Source organism: Apiospora hydei, assembly GCF_038363865.1.
Source record: "Apiospora hydei strain CBS 114990 chromosome Unknown utg000009l_segment0_segment0, whole genome shotgun sequence".
Classification (NCBI taxonomy): domain Eukaryota; kingdom Fungi; phylum Ascomycota; class Sordariomycetes; order Amphisphaeriales; family Apiosporaceae; genus Apiospora; species Apiospora hydei.
This window is the reverse complement of record NW_027117368.1, coordinates 3,955,024-3,973,211: the sequence shown is the minus strand read 5'-3', so window position 1 is coordinate 3,973,211 and position 18,188 is coordinate 3,955,024. Positions and strand designations below refer to the sequence as shown.

General features: G+C 53.5%; 5 protein-coding genes across 5 annotated transcripts; 1 reads left to right on the top strand and 4 right to left on the bottom strand.

The window, feature by feature from the left end:
- Positions 1 to 997: 997 nt before the first annotated feature.
- Positions 998 to 2,767, bottom strand: PG997_013046 (uncharacterized protein; the record flags this gene model as incomplete). Its single annotated transcript, XM_066817360.1, has 3 exons — positions 998 to 2,535; positions 2,600 to 2,652; positions 2,757 to 2,767. 3 exons carry the CDS (start codon positions 2,765 to 2,767, stop codon positions 998 to 1,000), a joined length of 1,602 nt encoding a protein of 533 aa, XP_066663052.1.
- A 5,134-nt stretch (positions 2,768 to 7,901) lies between these two features.
- Positions 7,902 to 11,214, bottom strand: PG997_013045 (Sec8 exocyst complex component specific domain-containing protein; the record flags this gene model as incomplete). The annotated part of the gene is made up of 3 exons (XM_066817359.1): positions 7,902 to 8,562; positions 8,619 to 10,954; positions 10,993 to 11,214. 3 exons carry the CDS (start codon positions 11,212 to 11,214, stop codon positions 7,902 to 7,904), a joined length of 3,219 nt encoding a protein of 1,072 aa, XP_066663051.1.
- Positions 11,215 to 11,873: 659 nt separating this feature from the next.
- PG997_013044 (uncharacterized protein) lies at positions 11,874 to 13,619 on the bottom strand (the record flags this gene model as incomplete). The annotated part of the gene is made up of 3 exons (XM_066817358.1): positions 11,874 to 13,121; positions 13,274 to 13,407; positions 13,463 to 13,619. The coding sequence occupies 3 exons, from the start codon at positions 13,617 to 13,619 to the stop codon at positions 11,874 to 11,876; spliced, it is 1,539 nt and encodes a 512-aa protein (XP_066663050.1).
- Positions 13,620 to 14,666: 1,047 nt separating this feature from the next.
- On the top strand, positions 14,667 to 15,461 carry PG997_013043 (uncharacterized protein; the record flags this gene model as incomplete). Its single annotated transcript, XM_066817357.1, has 1 exon — positions 14,667 to 15,461. The coding sequence occupies one exon, from the start codon at positions 14,667 to 14,669 to the stop codon at positions 15,459 to 15,461; it is 795 nt and encodes a 264-aa protein (XP_066663049.1).
- Positions 15,462 to 16,731: 1,270 nt separating this feature from the next.
- PG997_013042 (uncharacterized protein) lies at positions 16,732 to 17,723 on the bottom strand (the record flags this gene model as incomplete). Its single annotated transcript, XM_066817356.1, has 2 exons — positions 16,732 to 17,502; positions 17,712 to 17,723. 2 exons carry the CDS (start codon positions 17,721 to 17,723, stop codon positions 16,732 to 16,734), a joined length of 783 nt encoding a protein of 260 aa, XP_066663048.1.
- Between the last annotated feature and the right edge of the window lie 465 nt (positions 17,724 to 18,188).

Below are 18,188 nucleotides of genomic sequence, written 5' to 3'. Positions count from 1 at the left end.
CGGCAGCAGCAAAGGGAGGAAGGCAGAGAAGAACAGCCTGACCAGCAGCCCAGTATGCCGTTGTTTCACCTGAACTGCCAGACCGCTCATTATTGAGAGAACAGCCGGCTCCTGTTGTTGTTGCTTCACATTATAACACCTAGATCAGTGGATAACAGGGGTATGCTATTCGAGAAAAGGTAGCATGCTCGTTGATCTGGGCAGCACTAGACAATATAATAAAAGAATGTCCAACGAAACGAAACATAATGCTGCCATACATACACAGATGTTATAAGGCATCGTCAAATTCAGCTTTGTAAATGTGTAGAATTCAGGCAATATAGGTACTCTATTAATGGCAACGAGGCCCTCTGTGCACCCCTATCGCAAATTCCGCGATGCAGACCACCTTAATCGTACTACAGTTTGTGTCTCGTAATATGCCGAGACTATGTGCCGCCCCTCAACGCCTATGCGGAAATTCAGCACTCCGTGAACGCCAGAGCGTGGCCAGGACGGCCCATCTTTCTGGTCTTCTTCCAAAAATCATCGCCTTGTGATACATGCAGAGCACAGATGTCATGGCTCGTAAACTTGCCGCCCCATCTTCCTCCCCAAGAATACTTATCTAAAGCACCCTGAGCGGAACGAAGACAAAAAGCTGCACTTAAAATTCGTAGTAAATGGTCGACGAAGGCGCAAAACGGGGGTATTAATACAACAGTATGGCCGAGTCATTTTCGACCAGGAAAACACACCAAATGACGTTATTGGTAGTTGAGTGAGTCCAAATTTCGATATGCTGCCTTGATCCTGGCTGCCGTGGATAGCCAATGCTGGTCCTCAAGACGATCCGATAGATGTGTTGCAGCAAATAAAATATTCGCAGACCGGCCCAAGACCTATCCTATCGTCCGCTGTTTAGAGGGTAATCAACAATGCGGGCATTGACAACATCAGGATCGGATGACGCAATATCAAACTCGGGTTGCAGTAGTTGTAGTTGTGCATTCGATCAAATCTCGATCGTCTTCATGCCCTCTTCAATCTCTTCGGAGGCCTTGCCACTCACAGCAGCAGTCTCGGCTTTTGGCGATGAGTTTTCCTTGTCCTTGGGCGACTCCTTCACTTCGGGAAGTTCCGTTGCCTTCGCTTCGTCCCCGGGTCTTGGGGTTTCAACTTCGACGAGTTTTGCTGGCGCGATGCCGTTCGTGTTGAGCTTATTCTCTGAAAGAGCAGCAACGCCACCTTCCTCGGTAACTTGGGCCAGAGGGCTCGCTTTTCCATAGCCTGGTCGAATGGGGCTGGTCAAGGGCGACGGGCTGCTCAGTCTCTGAAGAGACCTGCCGCGGGATTCACCGTTGGGAGCATCGGCAGGGCTGGCGTAGGGAGAGGCACCAGGAGAGGGAATCCCCCCGGGGATCATTGACCTTCTCTTCGCAGTGGCCTTGGCAGTCCGGCCATGCTTCTGGTCCATTCTCCAGCGGAGAATGTCGAAGTAGGAGGGCTCGACGCGGGTGGCCTTAAATTCCCGCAGTTTGAGTTCCGAGGTTTCTTCGTCGACAAACCACTTGCCGCTGTTCAAGTCGTCAGCTACCACCGCCAGGAAGTGGCCCCATGACCTCGCAACAACATATTTGATATCGTAGTCGCGACCGAAGAGGATGATTTGTCCCCAAGTTCCGGTGGGCCCGGGAGCCAGATCAACGGCCAGGTTGTTGCCGCCCCAGTCTCGCACCAAAGGAATCCAGGCTTGGTGGGCATAGGCGCGCTGCACCGCACCAGCAGGGACACTGTCTTGCTTCGCAAGAAGGTCTTGTTTCCAGTTGGAGGTTTGGGATCCGGAAGGTGATGATCGGGAGGATGAGGCCTGGTTGCTGCTACCGCCAAAAGCCTTGGAGGGCATGGCCGGTTTGACGACATTCGTTTCGAGCAGGAACTCATGGTTCACCTTGCGCCACTGGTCCCATTCTTGAACGATCTCCTCGCAGTCCAACAACATAGAGCCGAAAATGATACCTGTGGGCGTACCACCTCTTTCTTGTCCGTCGTGGACTGCCAGAGAGTCTCTGATATCCTGTGGTAACGAGCAATCCAGCTGATGCTCCAATTCGTTGATGTCATTGTTCGTGCAACCTTCGCACAGCTGGTCCCAGAGTTCGGGGTAGTTCTCTTCAGCCCAACTGTCTATCCGTCCCCAAGTGTGGCTAACAGGAGGTGCCGGAGGCCCACCATCGGCAAATGACTGCATGGGGATTTCGCCCGGGCTGCTGATTGTCTCAAAGCCGTCATCGCCCATGTTCTTTGCGCTGAAGGACCGGAGTCCCGGCGAGTAGGGGCCGCTCGGACCAGGGCTCGTGAGGGAGACGGGAGATGGCGCAGGCGCTCCCAGGTAAGAGTTATCTTGACCAGCCAATCGACCGGTCTCGTCAATGTAGGGAGATGAGACGTCGGCACGAGATTCGTTGGCGGCTGTGGCGACGGATGTGAGAGTGCTTTGTCTGTTCAAAGGAACGTGTCGGCCGGATCGGTAGGGGGAGTCGTAGGAGGAATCTGGAAACTGGCGGTCAGCAAGTGAAAAAACGGCGCTTTTGAGGTACCTCGGCGAGAGACTTACGGCGATCATAACTGGTCATTGTATGCCAGAACGACCGAAAGGTCCCTCCAATCCTGTATTGATGGTCAGCCATGTCTTCACGTCGAACCGTGGCCAATCGCGTTCGTTCTGCTTTCCCTTGCGCTTCTGGCCATGGGCGGTCGTTTCTCTGACTTACGTGTTGGCCATGTTGACTGCGTCGATGCGTGTCCAGTTGAGGTTGGTATTAGGGGACTTGTAGTTGGGAATCCTTTTTTTCCTCAGGGCCGGGACGGCAGCGGGAGCGGAAGGGGCGAGGGTTTGATTACAATTAGCTTCGCGGGAAACTGACTCTAGGCGCAACTCGGGACAGTCAAAAAAGAGGGCGTGGTAAAAGAGCAGTTTGCAACGAGCAGCAAACAAAGAATGATTGCTTTGGCGACTGGAGTGTCTGCTTCGCAGAAAGAACGATTGACAGGAAGCGTGCTTGGCCGAGACGCGGTGGTGGTCGAACACGAATGAGTGAACGAACGAACGGAAGGACTGGACAGGAGTCGCCGAAAATGCCAATAATAAGTTTTGGAGGTGCCTGCGCCACGGGTTGAGAAAGGGGGTGTTTTTGTACAACGGGGGACTGGACTGGGCGACAGACCGGGTGCAAGATCCAGTCAAGGTGTAGGGGCAGTACTAAGTAGGGGCAGTGAGTGGAAGTAGGGGGGGCCGCAGGTGGGTATCGTCCTGTAGGGTCAGAGGGTGTGTGGGAAGAAGGAGACGGAAGACGGGAGGTACTTTTCCTTTCCCCTTAGGTTCCTAGGTAGCAGCAGCAAGCGATTTGATTGCTGGTAGGACGTGAGGTGTACAGGCGGATCTCAACAACTGGACTGGTAGGCCGCTTAGGTTAGGCGCAGGTACCTAATAAAGGCCACCCCCTGGTCTAGCTCGGGTGTGGGTGCTTCACAATGCCTGGGCTGGTGGGTGTGTCTGCTATTTGCTGTCCTATGCTCCCCCCCTGCTAATAAGAATAAGTTTGCCCGCCAGTGTCTGTGGCCTGCAGCGACGTGTTTGGCTAATTTCGGGCCGCCTGCGAATCAATCGAACGAATGGCCGTCTTTCGTGCTGGGTTGCTCTCAGTCAACAATCAAGTGTCAATGTTGCTGCTCTGCATTGTTTAGGTAATGGTTTGGGTAATGGTAGGATACCTAGGTAGGTGGTCATGCACGAAACGAGTACGGTAAACGTCTGCGGGAATCTTTGTCTGGCACGGAATGTACGAGAACTGAATTGAACAAAAATGGCCTAGGATATCTCAAGTCTGCCCGTGGCTTTGTCATTTCAATGCATCACGTCGATGTGTGTAGACCCCCGGCCAGTGCCGCGGGCTGGTAATTAAAAGTCGAAAAGCATTAAATCCTCTCCCCCGCTTGCAGGCTTGCAGCGACCCATCCACGCATTCACTTCACTGCTGCCGCGAGATGAGCTCCAGTGATTGAACGTGCGTCTACGGCGTCGCTGAGAGTCGAGACTCTGACGCTGATTCGGATGGTGGAGAAGGGGATCCCCGTCCCAACTGTTGCGATGGTGATTATACGTAGCCAAGGGATCATGGCTCTTCGTCAATATTTTTCATCAAGTTTGCTGCGTGACCAATCCTTCACCCCGTGACAGACTTTACCGGGAAATGTGTAATCACCGACTCTTCAAGGGATGGCTGGGTTAGGTAGGGACGGATGTAGCCAACGTCACTTCTCGTAAGCACGCAAGCCGATTCCTACATACCGACTGCTGCTCAACGACGAAGCTCGGGGAATATCTGTCAAAGCATAGGAGATATGCGTTATATATGTGACTACACAACCACAATTTGACCAGGTTTACTTCCAATGGACGGTTCAATGCTACGCCAGGCATGCAACTGGGCATACTCTCAAACAAATGGAGGCAGGGAGGCAGAAGGGAGGGGCGAGAGATGGATAGCAGGGTCAAACCTAGGGCCAAGGGCCATTGGATCAAGATCTGGTTTCAATTGCATGAAATGACTGCAAAATGCATCGCGGGAGCCAGACAAGTAACAGACCCAACAGGCATGGCCTATTGCCCTACGCAGCGCTTATTGGCTTTGAACTTTATCCTGCGAGGTCATGAGCCCTTCGCTGAGGTGTGTGTGGCTCATATTGATTCTTATTATTTACCGATATCATGTCATGGCATGCAATAAAACAACTTCGAAATTGCTGCCGCCGCAAAGAAACGGCGCCTATCATCAACATCCGTCATAGTGATGCTGCTTTGCTACATAAGCCCAGGAGATACTGTAGAAGCCTGCATTAGTGCCCCTTCCTGTCCTGCCACGAACCTCTTGGAGGTTTGAGTGCGGCTCATCCCTTTATCCACCTGTCTGTGCCGTTATCTTGATGTTCGTTTTAAGTTCGGGGGGCCTGATCGGGTATCGCATTGGGGAATGGCAATTTGGGAGGTGAGGTACCAACGACGTTGCCGCGTCCCCGAAACCGAAGCCCCCGGATGGATGTGGGCGAGCAAGTAGCGTGAGGACACCCTCTTGTTGGCCTGACTGCCTATGTATTAACGAAGATATAATATTGTTGCTCTGGTATGCACTTGCAAACACGTCACGGTTGACGGTCGATTCAACCCATCGCGCTTGCGGTCGGTGGTGCATGTGGAAGCTCCACTTCTCGTCTTCTAGCCTTTCCAGACATCCCTCACTCCCAAATTACACGGGCTCTTTTTTAGGGGAGGAACTTTGGGATGCCTTCTCCCCGCCCGCCCTTCTTCTTGACCGCCACGCCGAAGACTCCTTTTTTCACTGCTGAAACTGGTCGACTGGGAGACTACGTTATTCGTTCTCACCGAAACTATTTCCGGGCCACGGTAGCTATGAAGCTGAATTCTCCGTGGTCTGATACGATGGCTACCGGCATGCACTCTCTCTCTGTAGGTATCCTCAAACAGGCCAAATCCTGCTTTGGAGTTTGGAAGAGGGCCGGTCAGATCCTGCACGTTGTGCTTGCAGCATGCGCTGGTCGATCCAACCCAATCGAACCAAGAACATGAGTGCATTCTCACGCACCGCACTGGAGCCTCGGGAGTCTCTGGCGTCTCTGTACCCCTTTTAACCGCCACATCTATCAACCTTTTTGACAGACGCCAGCCCTGTGCCTTACCACTGCGGCTCCCCTCCCCACTCCCAATCATCCCATAGTCTGTCTGTTGTTCGAACTTATGCGCCTCAGTCGAGGAACCGTTGGATCACTACCACTAACGAATACCCCGTAGCAGCCTATCCACGTCCGGCCAGTCGTAGCAGCACAATGCAATTCTTTTGCGCCTAGGTAAAAACTAGACACCCCCGAGCTAGCCGGATGGGTAGAGCAAAGACGGCATGTTCGGTACCTGACTTGTCAGAATTCGCTTGCACCATTCTGGCCGCAGCAGCATTGGTCCTTGCAATAGTCCTGCATCCGTCTATCGCACGGCTCGAACCAGAGTGTTATGTAGCCAAGTTGGCTCTACGGATATAAAAAGAAGAACAGCACCAACAAAGATACACTCCTTACAGACCAAGCCACTGCCACCCGTATTGTGTATCGCCTATCACCTATCGGCACATTTCTCATGGATGCCCGGAGTTTCCCATCAATCACATCACAAGGAAGACACGGCCGGCCGCTAACTTCGGAATTGTTCCTCTTTTGTTGAAAAGGATTTCACTGATAAATCGGAGCATTTTTTTTCAGCTTGAACTCCAATCTGGCCGAGCCTAGAGGGAGATGGGGGATCCATTCTTGGCACTATGCCTGGAGAGATGTAGTGACATAGGTATGCCGAGAGTGAAAGCCCCTGGGCCCCGTTTTGTTTCCCAAACCACGCACCGCCACATCGGAGCAACATGCAGCCAAGACGATCAGCATCACCATCACACCCCCGCCACTCACTCACTCACTCAAACTGCTCGCTCAACCTTTATCAGAGACAGACGATAGAGGGGAGCTTGTGACCTCTGAATACGCATACCATATGCACAGTAAGCAGGCTCGCAGACGAGACTTACATGGATCTAGGTATCTATCTATGAATCTTGCAAACCGGTTTTCCTTTTTTCTTTCTTCACGAGAGAGGAGCTAGGTAGACAGTCGAGTGGGTATGCTGTGCGCTTCTGAACTGATGCCGAACGTAACTCTCCTACCTCTTAAACGCCCCAGCAGCCCAGCTTACCACCCTGAGCCGTAAGCTGGTGAAGGAAGCACGGCCAAACCAACAACCGCTGGTTTCTGAAACAAATTCGCTTCCAACTCATAGGTAACGTTTCTTCCCCCCCTCCTGGCCTGCGCACACCATAAAACCATAATCAGCCCCTCCAACGACGCCACGGGCTTATTTACGAAAGGGGGGAGGAGGAGGAGGCGCCAAGGAGGGAGGCGCCAACGGCGTGCCGTTCCTGTACCTTTCCCCAACCTCTTCTGTCTCTGCCACGTACCTAGGTAATAATAGTTTGTGTAAGTGGTACATACAGTCGTAGCCACAAACTGGTTCGCCTACACACACACACACACACACCAGATGATGGCGTGAACCACACAAGCTGAAACGCACCAGTCCGCAGAAACAATGACGTTCTTGTGCCACCCACGAACGACCAGAGATCAGGATAGGTAGCCTACCTACATACATGCCGGTAGTCACTTTGTCTCTTCATATCGCATCTACTGCTCTTCTAGCCTAATTGCCATGCTTGCTTGGCCCTCGCCTCCTTGCCTCCCTCGCCACCTCTCTCGTGTCCAACGTCATACAGCCTTTCGCTCGCGTGGTATCTAAATGCGCTGAGCCGCCTTTACGAATGTTTCACGCCAATGCAGCTCAGCGAGCGCTTGATGTCCAACCTGCAAAAGGCGGCACGGCGAGGAGGGGCAAGGGGGCCCACGACGCCGACGTTACACAGGCGCCTATCATTCTGCGACGGAACGTCATTCCTCGACGTGAAGTTTCTAGTGAACTGGCGCTATGCTGTTCTGATACGATGACTAAATCTTATATGGAGGCAAGTCGTCCATGTGTATCTGAATCTACATGTATCAAACCCGCCGCTGTCACCCAGGCTGCTTTGTATGGACGTGGAGTTAGACAGTCCACCATATGCACATGTTGTGGTCAGATATTCATGAACTTCGTAGAGGTGCCCATCTCCAGTTTCGTACCCACGAGAATATCTAAATATAAAGTTCGATTACATATAAAAGTTCTCCAATACAAGCAAGCTCTTCGTAAGGACTCATCAAATGCCTGCTATACGTACGTTATGCTATGTAGGTCGCGAACCAAACCAAAACTAGCTCTGCCACATATACTCGCTAAGCGCCAAAACCTTCTCGCCCATCTGCCTCTTGGCCGCGGCCGCGATGCCGCGCTCCGCGTGGGACAGCTGCTCGCTGTAGCACAGCTCCAGCATGGCCTTGAGCTCGTCATAACTGAACTTCTCCCTCTCCGGCACGCCCCCGTGCGCCCCCGCCTGGGCATCCTTCTTGGCCTTCTCCACGACGCCGTCGGGCCCCGCCGTGAACAGCGAGAAGTAGTTGGCCGCGCGCGCAAGGTCCACGCCGGCCTCGATGTTCTTCAGGTTCTGCTGCAGAACCAGAATGTTGAGCTGGATCCGCTCGCAGCCGCGCGTGTTCATGGGCTGCGCCACGAGCGCGTTCGACACGAGGTAGGCGTTGACCAGGCGGCCGAGCCCGGTACGCACAAAGTCGATCTCGGTATCCCGTAGGAAGCGGACTATCGTCTCGTCGTAGGCGACGAGCTCTGAGTTGAGTGTTATGATTTCCTGGTCAGGCTCCTTGATCTCCTGATCTGGCGGTAGGACGTAAGGCGCTGTGGTAGGTGAGACTGAAATGGAGAGGGAATGGATGATGCGGGCGCGGATCTCGGTGTGGAGGGTCAAGAGTACAGAGCCAGCAAGCTCCTCGTAGGATGCCACTAGTCTGTCAAAGGACCTATACGACCGTTAGTCCAGGTCAAATCATAACAGATCTAGAACGTTCGAACTTACTGTACAGTATCCTGTGTCATAGGTAAATACACAGGGCCGCTTTGATCACTTGTAGCTTTATTGGGATCGTTGAGGAGAGTCCATCGTCGGTTCTGCGTCTTGGGCATGGTCGGCCGAGATGAATCAGTTTCGTGGGAGGTGATATGTCGTAGAGCCACGGCCTTGACTGCGAGCCATTTCATACTAGTATATAGGAGACAAAGCGAGGAAATGACATCGCGATCTTGGATGACATCGTTTGGCTCCAACTTGCGTTCATTTGTCTGTAAAATGAGTAGGTTGACCTCCTTTTCCAGCAGCTCGAGGTCGAGGTTCTCGGAGGTCCATAGCTTCTTAATGGTCTCCTGGAGATCTCCGGTTGTGGTGGCAAGCTCGGCCGAGTAGCGTAGTGCGACTGAAGATGTTGCCGGCTCTTGAGCCTTTGAAACCAACGATCTGAACCATGCTTGGCACCTTTCTTGGTATCTCATCATCTGGCTGATGAGCAAGGAGCTGAGCGCTTGATCGTGAGGAATGGTTCCCAGCATGCGACAGAACGCAGTGACAATGGTGAAGAATGACGTGGTGCCCTTGAACACAGGCCGCCTGGCTACCAGGGACCAGTCGGCATCTTGTTGGAACGAGTCAATCTCCGCAAAGACATTGTCGCTTAGCTTGGCCAACGTCTCGTCTAGCTGAGGTTGGAACACGTTGACCAAGAAGTTATCAAGGAACGATGTGAGGGTGCTTGCTGCCAGGTCAGAGCCAGGCGGCACAATCACCTTCAGCCGTTGCAGGAAGACCAAAGTTGGTGGCAGGAGCAAACTCATGTTGAACACGCTGGGTTCAACCAACGACTTGTACGACCCCGGAGCTTGCCTGTTCTCATAGGCGCCCAGCATTGCGTTCCTCTGTAATTCTTTGCCGCCCTTTTTGTCTTCTTTGTTCTTTCGCTCACCGGACGTCAGGCCAGGAACAGCAGCACGGATGATGCTATCGAGTGCCTCGTACTCGGTCGTCATCTCTACTGACTTCGAATCTGCTTCGGAGAACTTGAAGAGGTGGTCTCTGCCAGCATCCTTGTTACCGTTCAGAGAGCCACCTAAGTTCGGCGAGTTGTTGTACTGGTATACGTCCGCGTCCGTCGTCACATAATTATGTAGTAGTGAGCGAATCTCGTTCTGATAGAGGTTCCAAAGCTCCTTGAAACTACCAAGTAGAGCATTGTTGTTCCCTGATCCTTCTCGTCGAATGAGCGCTTTGATGGACTCATGGAAGACTCGGTGGCCTTCGGCAATAGCTTCAAACTTGCCATAAAGCGTCCACAGCAAGTCGTAGATGACATCAGCTCGCATCTGTGTCTCACGGCTGCCGTACATATGGAGACCTTCCTGGCTCAACGAGCCGCCGCGCAATGAGCTGGGGTGCCTCTGGTCCACCTCGTTGATCGTTTCGTTGACAATGGAGAACAGTTCAACCGGCAATCGTTGCTTCAGGTTATCTACTGCGCCTTCCAACCTTCCGAGTTTGTTCAGAGCCTCGACCAGTAGACTCACGTACCAGAAAGTGTCGGCCTCGGGGTTCTTTGCTGGATCTTCGACTACGGCATGTCGAAGATCGAGGTTATCAAGGACGACATGAAACGGGGTGATGTTAGATTGGTCGCCATAGCTCTCGTTGTAGCCATCCTGCTTTTTTGCGAGATTCTGCCATCTTTCTTGGCAGTATGGCGATTTCAGATATAGGTGCTCATGTAATTCCTCCACCAAAATGTCCATCAAGGCCGTCTCTTGGTTTGCCAGGTAACTCCTCAGATCGCTCAACGCTCCGATGTCGTCCAGCTCGGGCTTCCTCAACTTGCGCAAAGCGTTGTGCAGAACCTCGACCGCCGTAAGAAACCTCTTCTCGGATATACGTGCTTCGAGTTGGTCAGGGACCGTCCTAAGGTCCTCCAACTCGTTCAGCGTCTGCAGCACCTCGTCGTACATATGCGACGCTTTGTACATCTTCTTGAGCTCAGGATCGGTGGAACAGAGGTTGGCTCTGGAGGTGTTGAGGGATTCCTTGAGGGTGCGGACACGCTTCTGGGAGGACTGTATGCTCCCCTGAATCTTGTGAAAGGTACCGATCGAACTGTTGAAGCCCTGATGGTGCTCGTGTACGATTCCCTTCAGCGAGTCCTGGAGGTATTGATGGGTCTGCTGGAAGTTCCTGTACTCGTGGGCCCTGCCAACCGAGCTGGTGTCGAGAAGTTGCAACGCCAGCGACGCCGGAATGCAGTTGGCCTCGCATAGTGCGGGCCATTCTGCCTTGACTTGTTCGAGGACTTGGGAGATCTGTCGTTCAGCGCTCGACTGCTGGGCGCGTTGAAGTCTCGAGGACGCAGTCGAGCCACCGTAGCCAGCAGCGCCATTCCGAGGCGAGTCGATGGGGGTGGTCGTCGTGGGTTCATCTGTTGCGGAGGGGTAGCGTAGCGCTCGCTCCCGTAGCCCTCGCCGAACTGGTCGTAGTCGTCGCCGCCTCCTCCATTTTGTGGTAGATCCTTCCTCCCGTAGGAGCCGTAGCCGTTAGCGCCGCCATTGCGATATGATGCGCCGCCGCCGTATCGGTTCGCCATGTTGATGCATATGCACCGGCCAGGTTATCGTCGACTTGAGGCGCTATTGCGGCGGATGACGTGGCATCGCGGGTCGGGTCCCAGTCGCAATACAGTTGGTTGTTCGATCAAGCAGTCAGTATGAGTGTTGGAATGATCTGAACGAGACGATCTAGTCGTCTGATTGCTACTCGTTGTCGAGGATGTTGGGGGGTTATTAATGTTTCACTGGAGATTACTGGTAGCCGTGGTAGGGACCTGAGCTTTGGCATTAGGCCACCTGCAGCGCGTTCCAGTTGCAGGGATGCGCTAATCTCAACCTCAGCACATGCCGCTTACCCAGCGTTCAGCCCCCAATCGCAACCTCATCCAAACCTGGAACTAAATCCCATCAACTCTTTCATATGTACTCGTGAATTGTTATATATCTATTCTAGGCGAGCTATCAGTGCATCCGAGCTACCTAATTACATATGTACTGAGATGGCTGCGGTGCCCACTCTCGTCTTTGGATATTTGGCTACATGCTCATATGGCATTTAACGGACATGCATTCACCATCAAAAGCTGGACGAGTTGCATGCGGTAACACATATTAGGAACTTGACGTTACTACTGTCTAAATATAATATTGTATCGTATCGTATCGTATTGCATTCATCATTAACAACAACGTCCCCTCAAGGCTTGATGTTCTTGAGCCAGGGGCTGCTCAGATCCGTGTAGAACGAGGCACCCTTGACCTTAGTCGGTGCCCCCGCCGCCGTGACCGCGCAATTCTCGAGCCAGTCGCCCTCGGCCGCGTACTTGTCGCCGACGTACTTGAAGTAGTCGTCGAGAAGGCACGAGCGACCGGGCCCATTCTGGCACGAAGGGACGGGATATACGGCGTCGTTTAAGCGGATGCGGATATAAGTGGCATTCTTCTGGGCAGCTGGCGTCCCAGTGATGGTGGGAACCGGAACACTACTGTTGCTGCTGCTGCTGACTGGTGTGGCGGTGGTATTGCGTGCTATCGACGACAACGTGGTCGGCTGAGCTGTTTTGTGACGGCAACTCCGACGCGTCGTGGTCACGGTACCGTTGCCACTGCCTCCTCCGCCTGGCCCACCGGACACGGCGCGGCAGTTTAGGCGTTCAAAGGCGATGGTGCCTCGCATGGTGACGTAGCGGGAGCCAATCCACAACCGGCTATCATCCTTCTCCGTGGGCGAAAGCAGCGGCTGGGCGTCAAAAACACCACTGGAGGTGACGAGCTCGGTCAGCTGGCCGTCGTTTAAAAACGATACCAGCAACTTGGGTACGTCAAAGCTGGAGCCGTCGGCCTTCGTGCCGGTGATGTTGGGGCCCTGCGTGAAGAGGCCCATGAGGGCGTCGAGGTACGGAGTCATCATCTTCTTGTTGAGGCTGGTGCCCGGGCCGATGCCGTAATAGTACCGCATGTCGTTGGAGTACTGGTAAGACTTGAGCTCCTCGTCTGTCAAGACGTCACACCAAGGGGACAGGCGGCCGGTGATCTGGCTCTCGTAGCCGCACAGGTAAGGGATGGACGTGATATCGCCGGCCGTCAAAGTCAGATTGCCACTGATGAGAGAATTGAGGCGGGCCTGGACCGGAGGAATCCAGATTTTGTCCCACACACTCTGCTGCTCACTGCCCTCGTTGTCCGCAAAGTTGGGGCACATATCCGAAGGGGCGAGGGAATCCCCAATACCACCAGGGAAGCCCTTTGAAGTGACGGAAACCACGCTTCCAAGGGAGTCTGACTCCCAGCCCAAGAAGCCACGGACGAACATCTGTGCAGTCTGGAGGACACGGGTGTAGTTGTTGGCCCACACCATGAAGTCGTCTCCGTCCTTGTACAGGTTGGGATATCTGGTTCGTAGCTGGTATCCCATGTCTTGGGCCTCCTTTACCCCCGTGGGGCTCTCCCATGGCAATCTGTTTGGAAGGGTTCGTCAAAACCGTCTTCCAGCTTGGCATGAATGCTAAAGCTCCAGAGGCTGTATATCCTCCAGCGGAAAGCTATCACGGGGTCAGCACAACTTCAGCACTCGGGAGGACATTCATAACAAGGTACCTTCTGCTGAAGGCTAACCCAACCATTGTAGGCGCCCTGGTCAGGGAACCGAGAGCCATGACGCGAGACGTAGGCGGCCTGGTCCACATAGCAATTTTCGGGGACATCAGCCGAGATGCCATTCACATTGTCACCTAGACACTCAAATCAGGACTGTTCGATCTGTACAGCAAACTGGTGTTCACATACCAGCAAACCACGGGCCATTGGCACCTAGCCACTTGAGGGGCTCTGCAGCGTTCGCACCGGCAGGCAGATTGATGTCCTGGATCGGGGCAAGAGGTTGGCCAGCGGCGGAAGCACCCGCGGCGGCGAGCGACACACTGATGATCAGTGAACTGACCATGATCGCGCACGAACAATAGTGGCAGATAGACGAGTGTGGGAGTATTGAAAGAGTGGACGCCTACAACCAACAGGCACAGTAAGGAGAGTTGCAAGTCACATCTTGCAATATCCAGGAAACGCATGCATCTTTAAGTCATCGCGGAGAGCAAGCGACATGACTCGGCTCCACCCGCACCCTTGAAGATGTTCCCCGGGAACCGAATAGGCTACATGGGAGAGCCCATGGCGGCCCCAGCAGTTCCTGCACGTGTATCGAGAGGGCAGGCGGATGGACCGTCAGGCCATCATATCGTAGTTAGACGACAGGGCATACTCGCTACCAAGCTGTAAGACAGATAGACCGCATGAATTCGAATTGGCGCCAAATCTCCCTACGAAGGAACAGACGTTATCATGCTTGCAGTTCTCTAATTCTTCTCACACGTGAGGGAGACTCTATAGACCACGTGGGAGGTCAATCACATCTGGTTTGTGGTGTTGGACTGGGAGATACGATGCACATCGGAAATTGGATCCAAAGAGGGTGGTATCGTGCGGGGGGTTAATCTAGCGGGCTCAAGCGTTCACAGCAACCCCTGCCGGGATGGTCCTCGGTGAACCATAGGCTGTAGGACGTAGCGCATCCAGCATCTCGGTTCGTGGACGGGGTTTTCGACCCGGGAATGCATCCGAACCTTCAGATTATCTCTGGCTTTGATGTTCTTGTCTGCCTTGCAGTAATACGCTACCTATGCGTTGGCCAATGTTGGTGTACTCTTCTCAGCAAACGAAGCTCAGCACCTGCTGCTTGATGGCTAAGCAGAGTGGAGTTACGCGCATGCGCACTCCGGGCGCGGGGGAATTCGAATCCCCACCACACCGGCTTCCTTTCACCGCACAGAACTCGCCCGCCCGCAGCCTCCAGCGCAACGACGGCACCGCACCATACGTCATTGGCCGTAAACTATCTCCGAAAGTCCCAGCAAGCTACCGATTATTTGCACGCGTGTAGATAACACCACCACCTTCTCTCGTTGCATTCTTTTATCCAACTCTTTCGGACAACATGCCCACCAGAATCCCCCAACCAGAAGACTTTGCGTCGCTGGCGCCCGCCATCACTGTCGGGCTCGCCTATCCCGAAGTACCAGAGACCACGACGGCCATCCTTATCCTCTTCCATGGACTGGGCGACTTCGAGGAAGCCTACACCGGCCTTGCCAAGACTCTGGCCCTGCCGGGCGTGATGGGTATTTCCGTGCGGGGTGTAACGCCGCTGCCGCCAGCGCTGCTGGGCTTGTCGGACGACGACGAGATGCCCGCCCGGCACTTCCATTGGGGCGACGACCTGACCATCTCGCCCAAGACGGGCGAGCTGGAACTCGACCCTGGATTCACCAAGACGACGGACGCTGTGCTGCAGAAGCTGATCCGTGGCGTGCTGATTGAGAAGTGCGGCTGGGACACGCGCGACATGTTGATGTTCGGCTACGGGCAGGGCGGATCCGTCGCGCTCGGTCTGGCATCACGCCTACGGGACAGCGAACAGGCTGCGGACGCCATAGAAGGTGACAGTGCCGCACGGCAGGTGTTTAAGGGCATCGTGTCGGTAGGAGGACCGTTGCCGGCGAGTATGGTCCCGTCGATAAGCAGTCGGGAGAAGGCTCGCACGCCAGCTTTGGTATGCCATGGGAGATCCAGTGAGGCGGTCGATGAGGAGGCTATGGACGCACTGAAAAGCGAGTTCACGGACGTGCGTGAGGTGAAGTGGATGAAGGGCAACGATGGAATGCCGGATAGCAGGGAGGAGATGCTGCCAATCATGCAGTTTTTTGCCGAGAGGTTGCAAGATGTTCAGTAGTGTCCAATCCCAGAAGACACAAAGGATAATGAACCTACGTCAATTGAACCGAAGTGAAGAAAAGAAGAAGAAAAAGCGCAAAAAAAAGTCTTTCAAGGAATCTGATCTGGCCGGCGTAGGAGGGATTCATTATTGACTTACTTCTTAGTGGTGTTTCATGATCGTCATCGTCGTCGTCGACAATCGGATCATCCTCAATCTCATCTGATCTTCCATCATTTTCGATCCTCGCGTTGCAGGAAGTAGTGAGTACGGAGGTACTCGTCCTTGTAATAGTAGGGTTGTGTGACGTCGTTGAGTCTCACACGAGCTCTGATCTCGTAGCTTCCTGTGGAAGGGGAAGCAGGCAATGCTGCCATACGACGTTTCCAGACAATGTTGTGTGAATACACGTGTCTTAAGTACATGTTATTGTACTCGGTCGAACTGTTTGTTCGGCGATCTGTAAGATCGGGTTAGAATTGAATTCAAGTCTCACACATTAGCCAACTAAGCCAGACCAGATTCCTTGGTCGACGGGAGGGGAGCTTGTTATTCGGCGATTTGAAGGTAGCTAGGTGAGTAGGTCTCTAGGTAGGTGGGTGGGCGTTTTGGAAGGCTCGGGCAATCTCCCCTCTTTCATGGGTGATGCTTCTTGACCAGGGCCACTCTGAAGTGGGAGGGTAAGAAGCTCTGTATCCCATTTCAGTAATCTCGTCAACGACTGATGCGAGATTGATTTGATGATGGTAATGATGTGACAAGCCGCACCAATGTGTTTTCTGGGGTTTGGTTTCCGAAGGCAAGGCGCACATTGAATGAAGCTCTACTTCGTCCATTTATGATTCACGAGTGATCATCTATGGTACTCGTCCCATTACCAATTACGATGTTGTGGTAATCTGAAAAGCTGTGGATTTCTCGCCAACAGATCAGTATGGGGAATCTAACAATGGTGGCTGCTCCATGCATTCTTTCCAACCAATGTCCCTTTTTGATGTACAAAAAGTCGAGCATTGCCGCCTTTATCAATCGGAAAGGACACCTGCAAAGACCTTCTATATCTAGAAATGAAAGTTGACAATGGAGTATTCGCATGCTACTACTGAACCCTGTGACTTTCGGACCCTCCAGATGATGACTGATCATTTCCTGGATGCTGCCCCTTATCCTGGACGCAAGCACATCTCCTATCTATATTCTTCCCCTCATCCTGATCAAGAACAACAATGTAATCTTCGGGGACTCGACCGGTCAACGCAGTTTCCATGCCGTCTATGAAGCAACAAGATTAGCATAGCCACGTTCGAAACGACAGAGGGGAGTCGGGATACTCACACATGGCAAGATACGCGGCTTCCACGAGGACAGGTAACCATGTCATAGTAGACAGTATTTGACCAAAGGACCACTCATTCATCGGTAGGCTATCCGGGCTAGGTGGTTGACCAATAGCCCAGCGGATGTACAGCAGCATCCACAGCGCCGTCCACATAGTAATCATGGCACACCCCATGATAACATGCCGCAGGACCTTATTAATGGCACGTAAAAGCTTAGCAATCCCTGACCGAGGAGCAAGATATCCGAGTCCCCAGCCTAAAGCCGACAAGAACAGACGGACGACCGGACCGAACACCGTGAGAATACCAGTAACCGAAGTAACATAGATCGCGACGCCGCCCCCATCCATCTGCGTCTGGCAATGCTGCACCTGGAAGGCGGTATAGTGCTCCCTGACAAGCTCGCTGAAAGTATGCTTTGCGAACCATTTATTGCCGAAGGTAGCCCCTGTGGCCGCGCCCAAGCCCGAGTCTGGCCCCGCGTTGGCCATCGAGGTGATGTCCGCCCCGACCACGGCCGCCGTGAGCGCATACTGCACCCATGTGGCGAGATCCACGAGCCGGCGCCGCCTGCGGTGCGGGTTTCCAGCCAGCGCCAGAGAGAGGAGCAGCACGGGACAGAAGGCGAAGGTGGAGACGACTGCCGTGACGAGCACGAAGCTTCGCGGCTTGTCCGTCACGTTGCCGAAGTCGCCGCGGGACTCTAGAATCGCGGCTGTCTGGATTGCTTGGCATATGATACATGCCCCTAGAAACAGCTCGGATACTGAACCTCGGGCTACATTAGCTATGTGGTTGAGCAGCGACGCTGACTTCCCGGCGCGGCGCTGTGGAAGGCTGAGGACCACGACGTATATCGTCACTAGACTGGCGCCAATGGAGTACGATGCGATGGTCTAGCTCTTTGTTAGCAGTTCCCAATGAACACCCCACATCGCATGGAGGCCATTACCCCTATACCAGCCAGGTCGGAGTCCAGCTCTATGTTGCGGAGTAACTTATGACATGCCTCAGGGACGCACCCCGGATTTGAAGCGTCGACCTGCTTCACGAATGATTCATTGAGAGCTTTTGATGCCAATTCACTCCCCTCTACGAGATGAAGATCCTCATACCACTGCAACAAATCCAAAGAAGTCGGTCTTTCGGGTTCTGAAGCGGGGAGAATAGTGCGCAAGTAGTGTATGACAGGAAAAGTATCGCCTCCCTTGGTCCAGTCAACTGTCAACGCTGCCGCGGCGAAATCCGCAAACAACCCACAATCTATGCCTACTTTCAGCTGCTGGAATGCGCTGCTTCCAAGCGGCGGGCCGTTCCATCTGGAAGTAGCCATGTCGTACGTACAAGGAAGCTACAATTCTTCAATCATTTCCCATGCTGCTATTCAAGTTGATTCAAATATCTT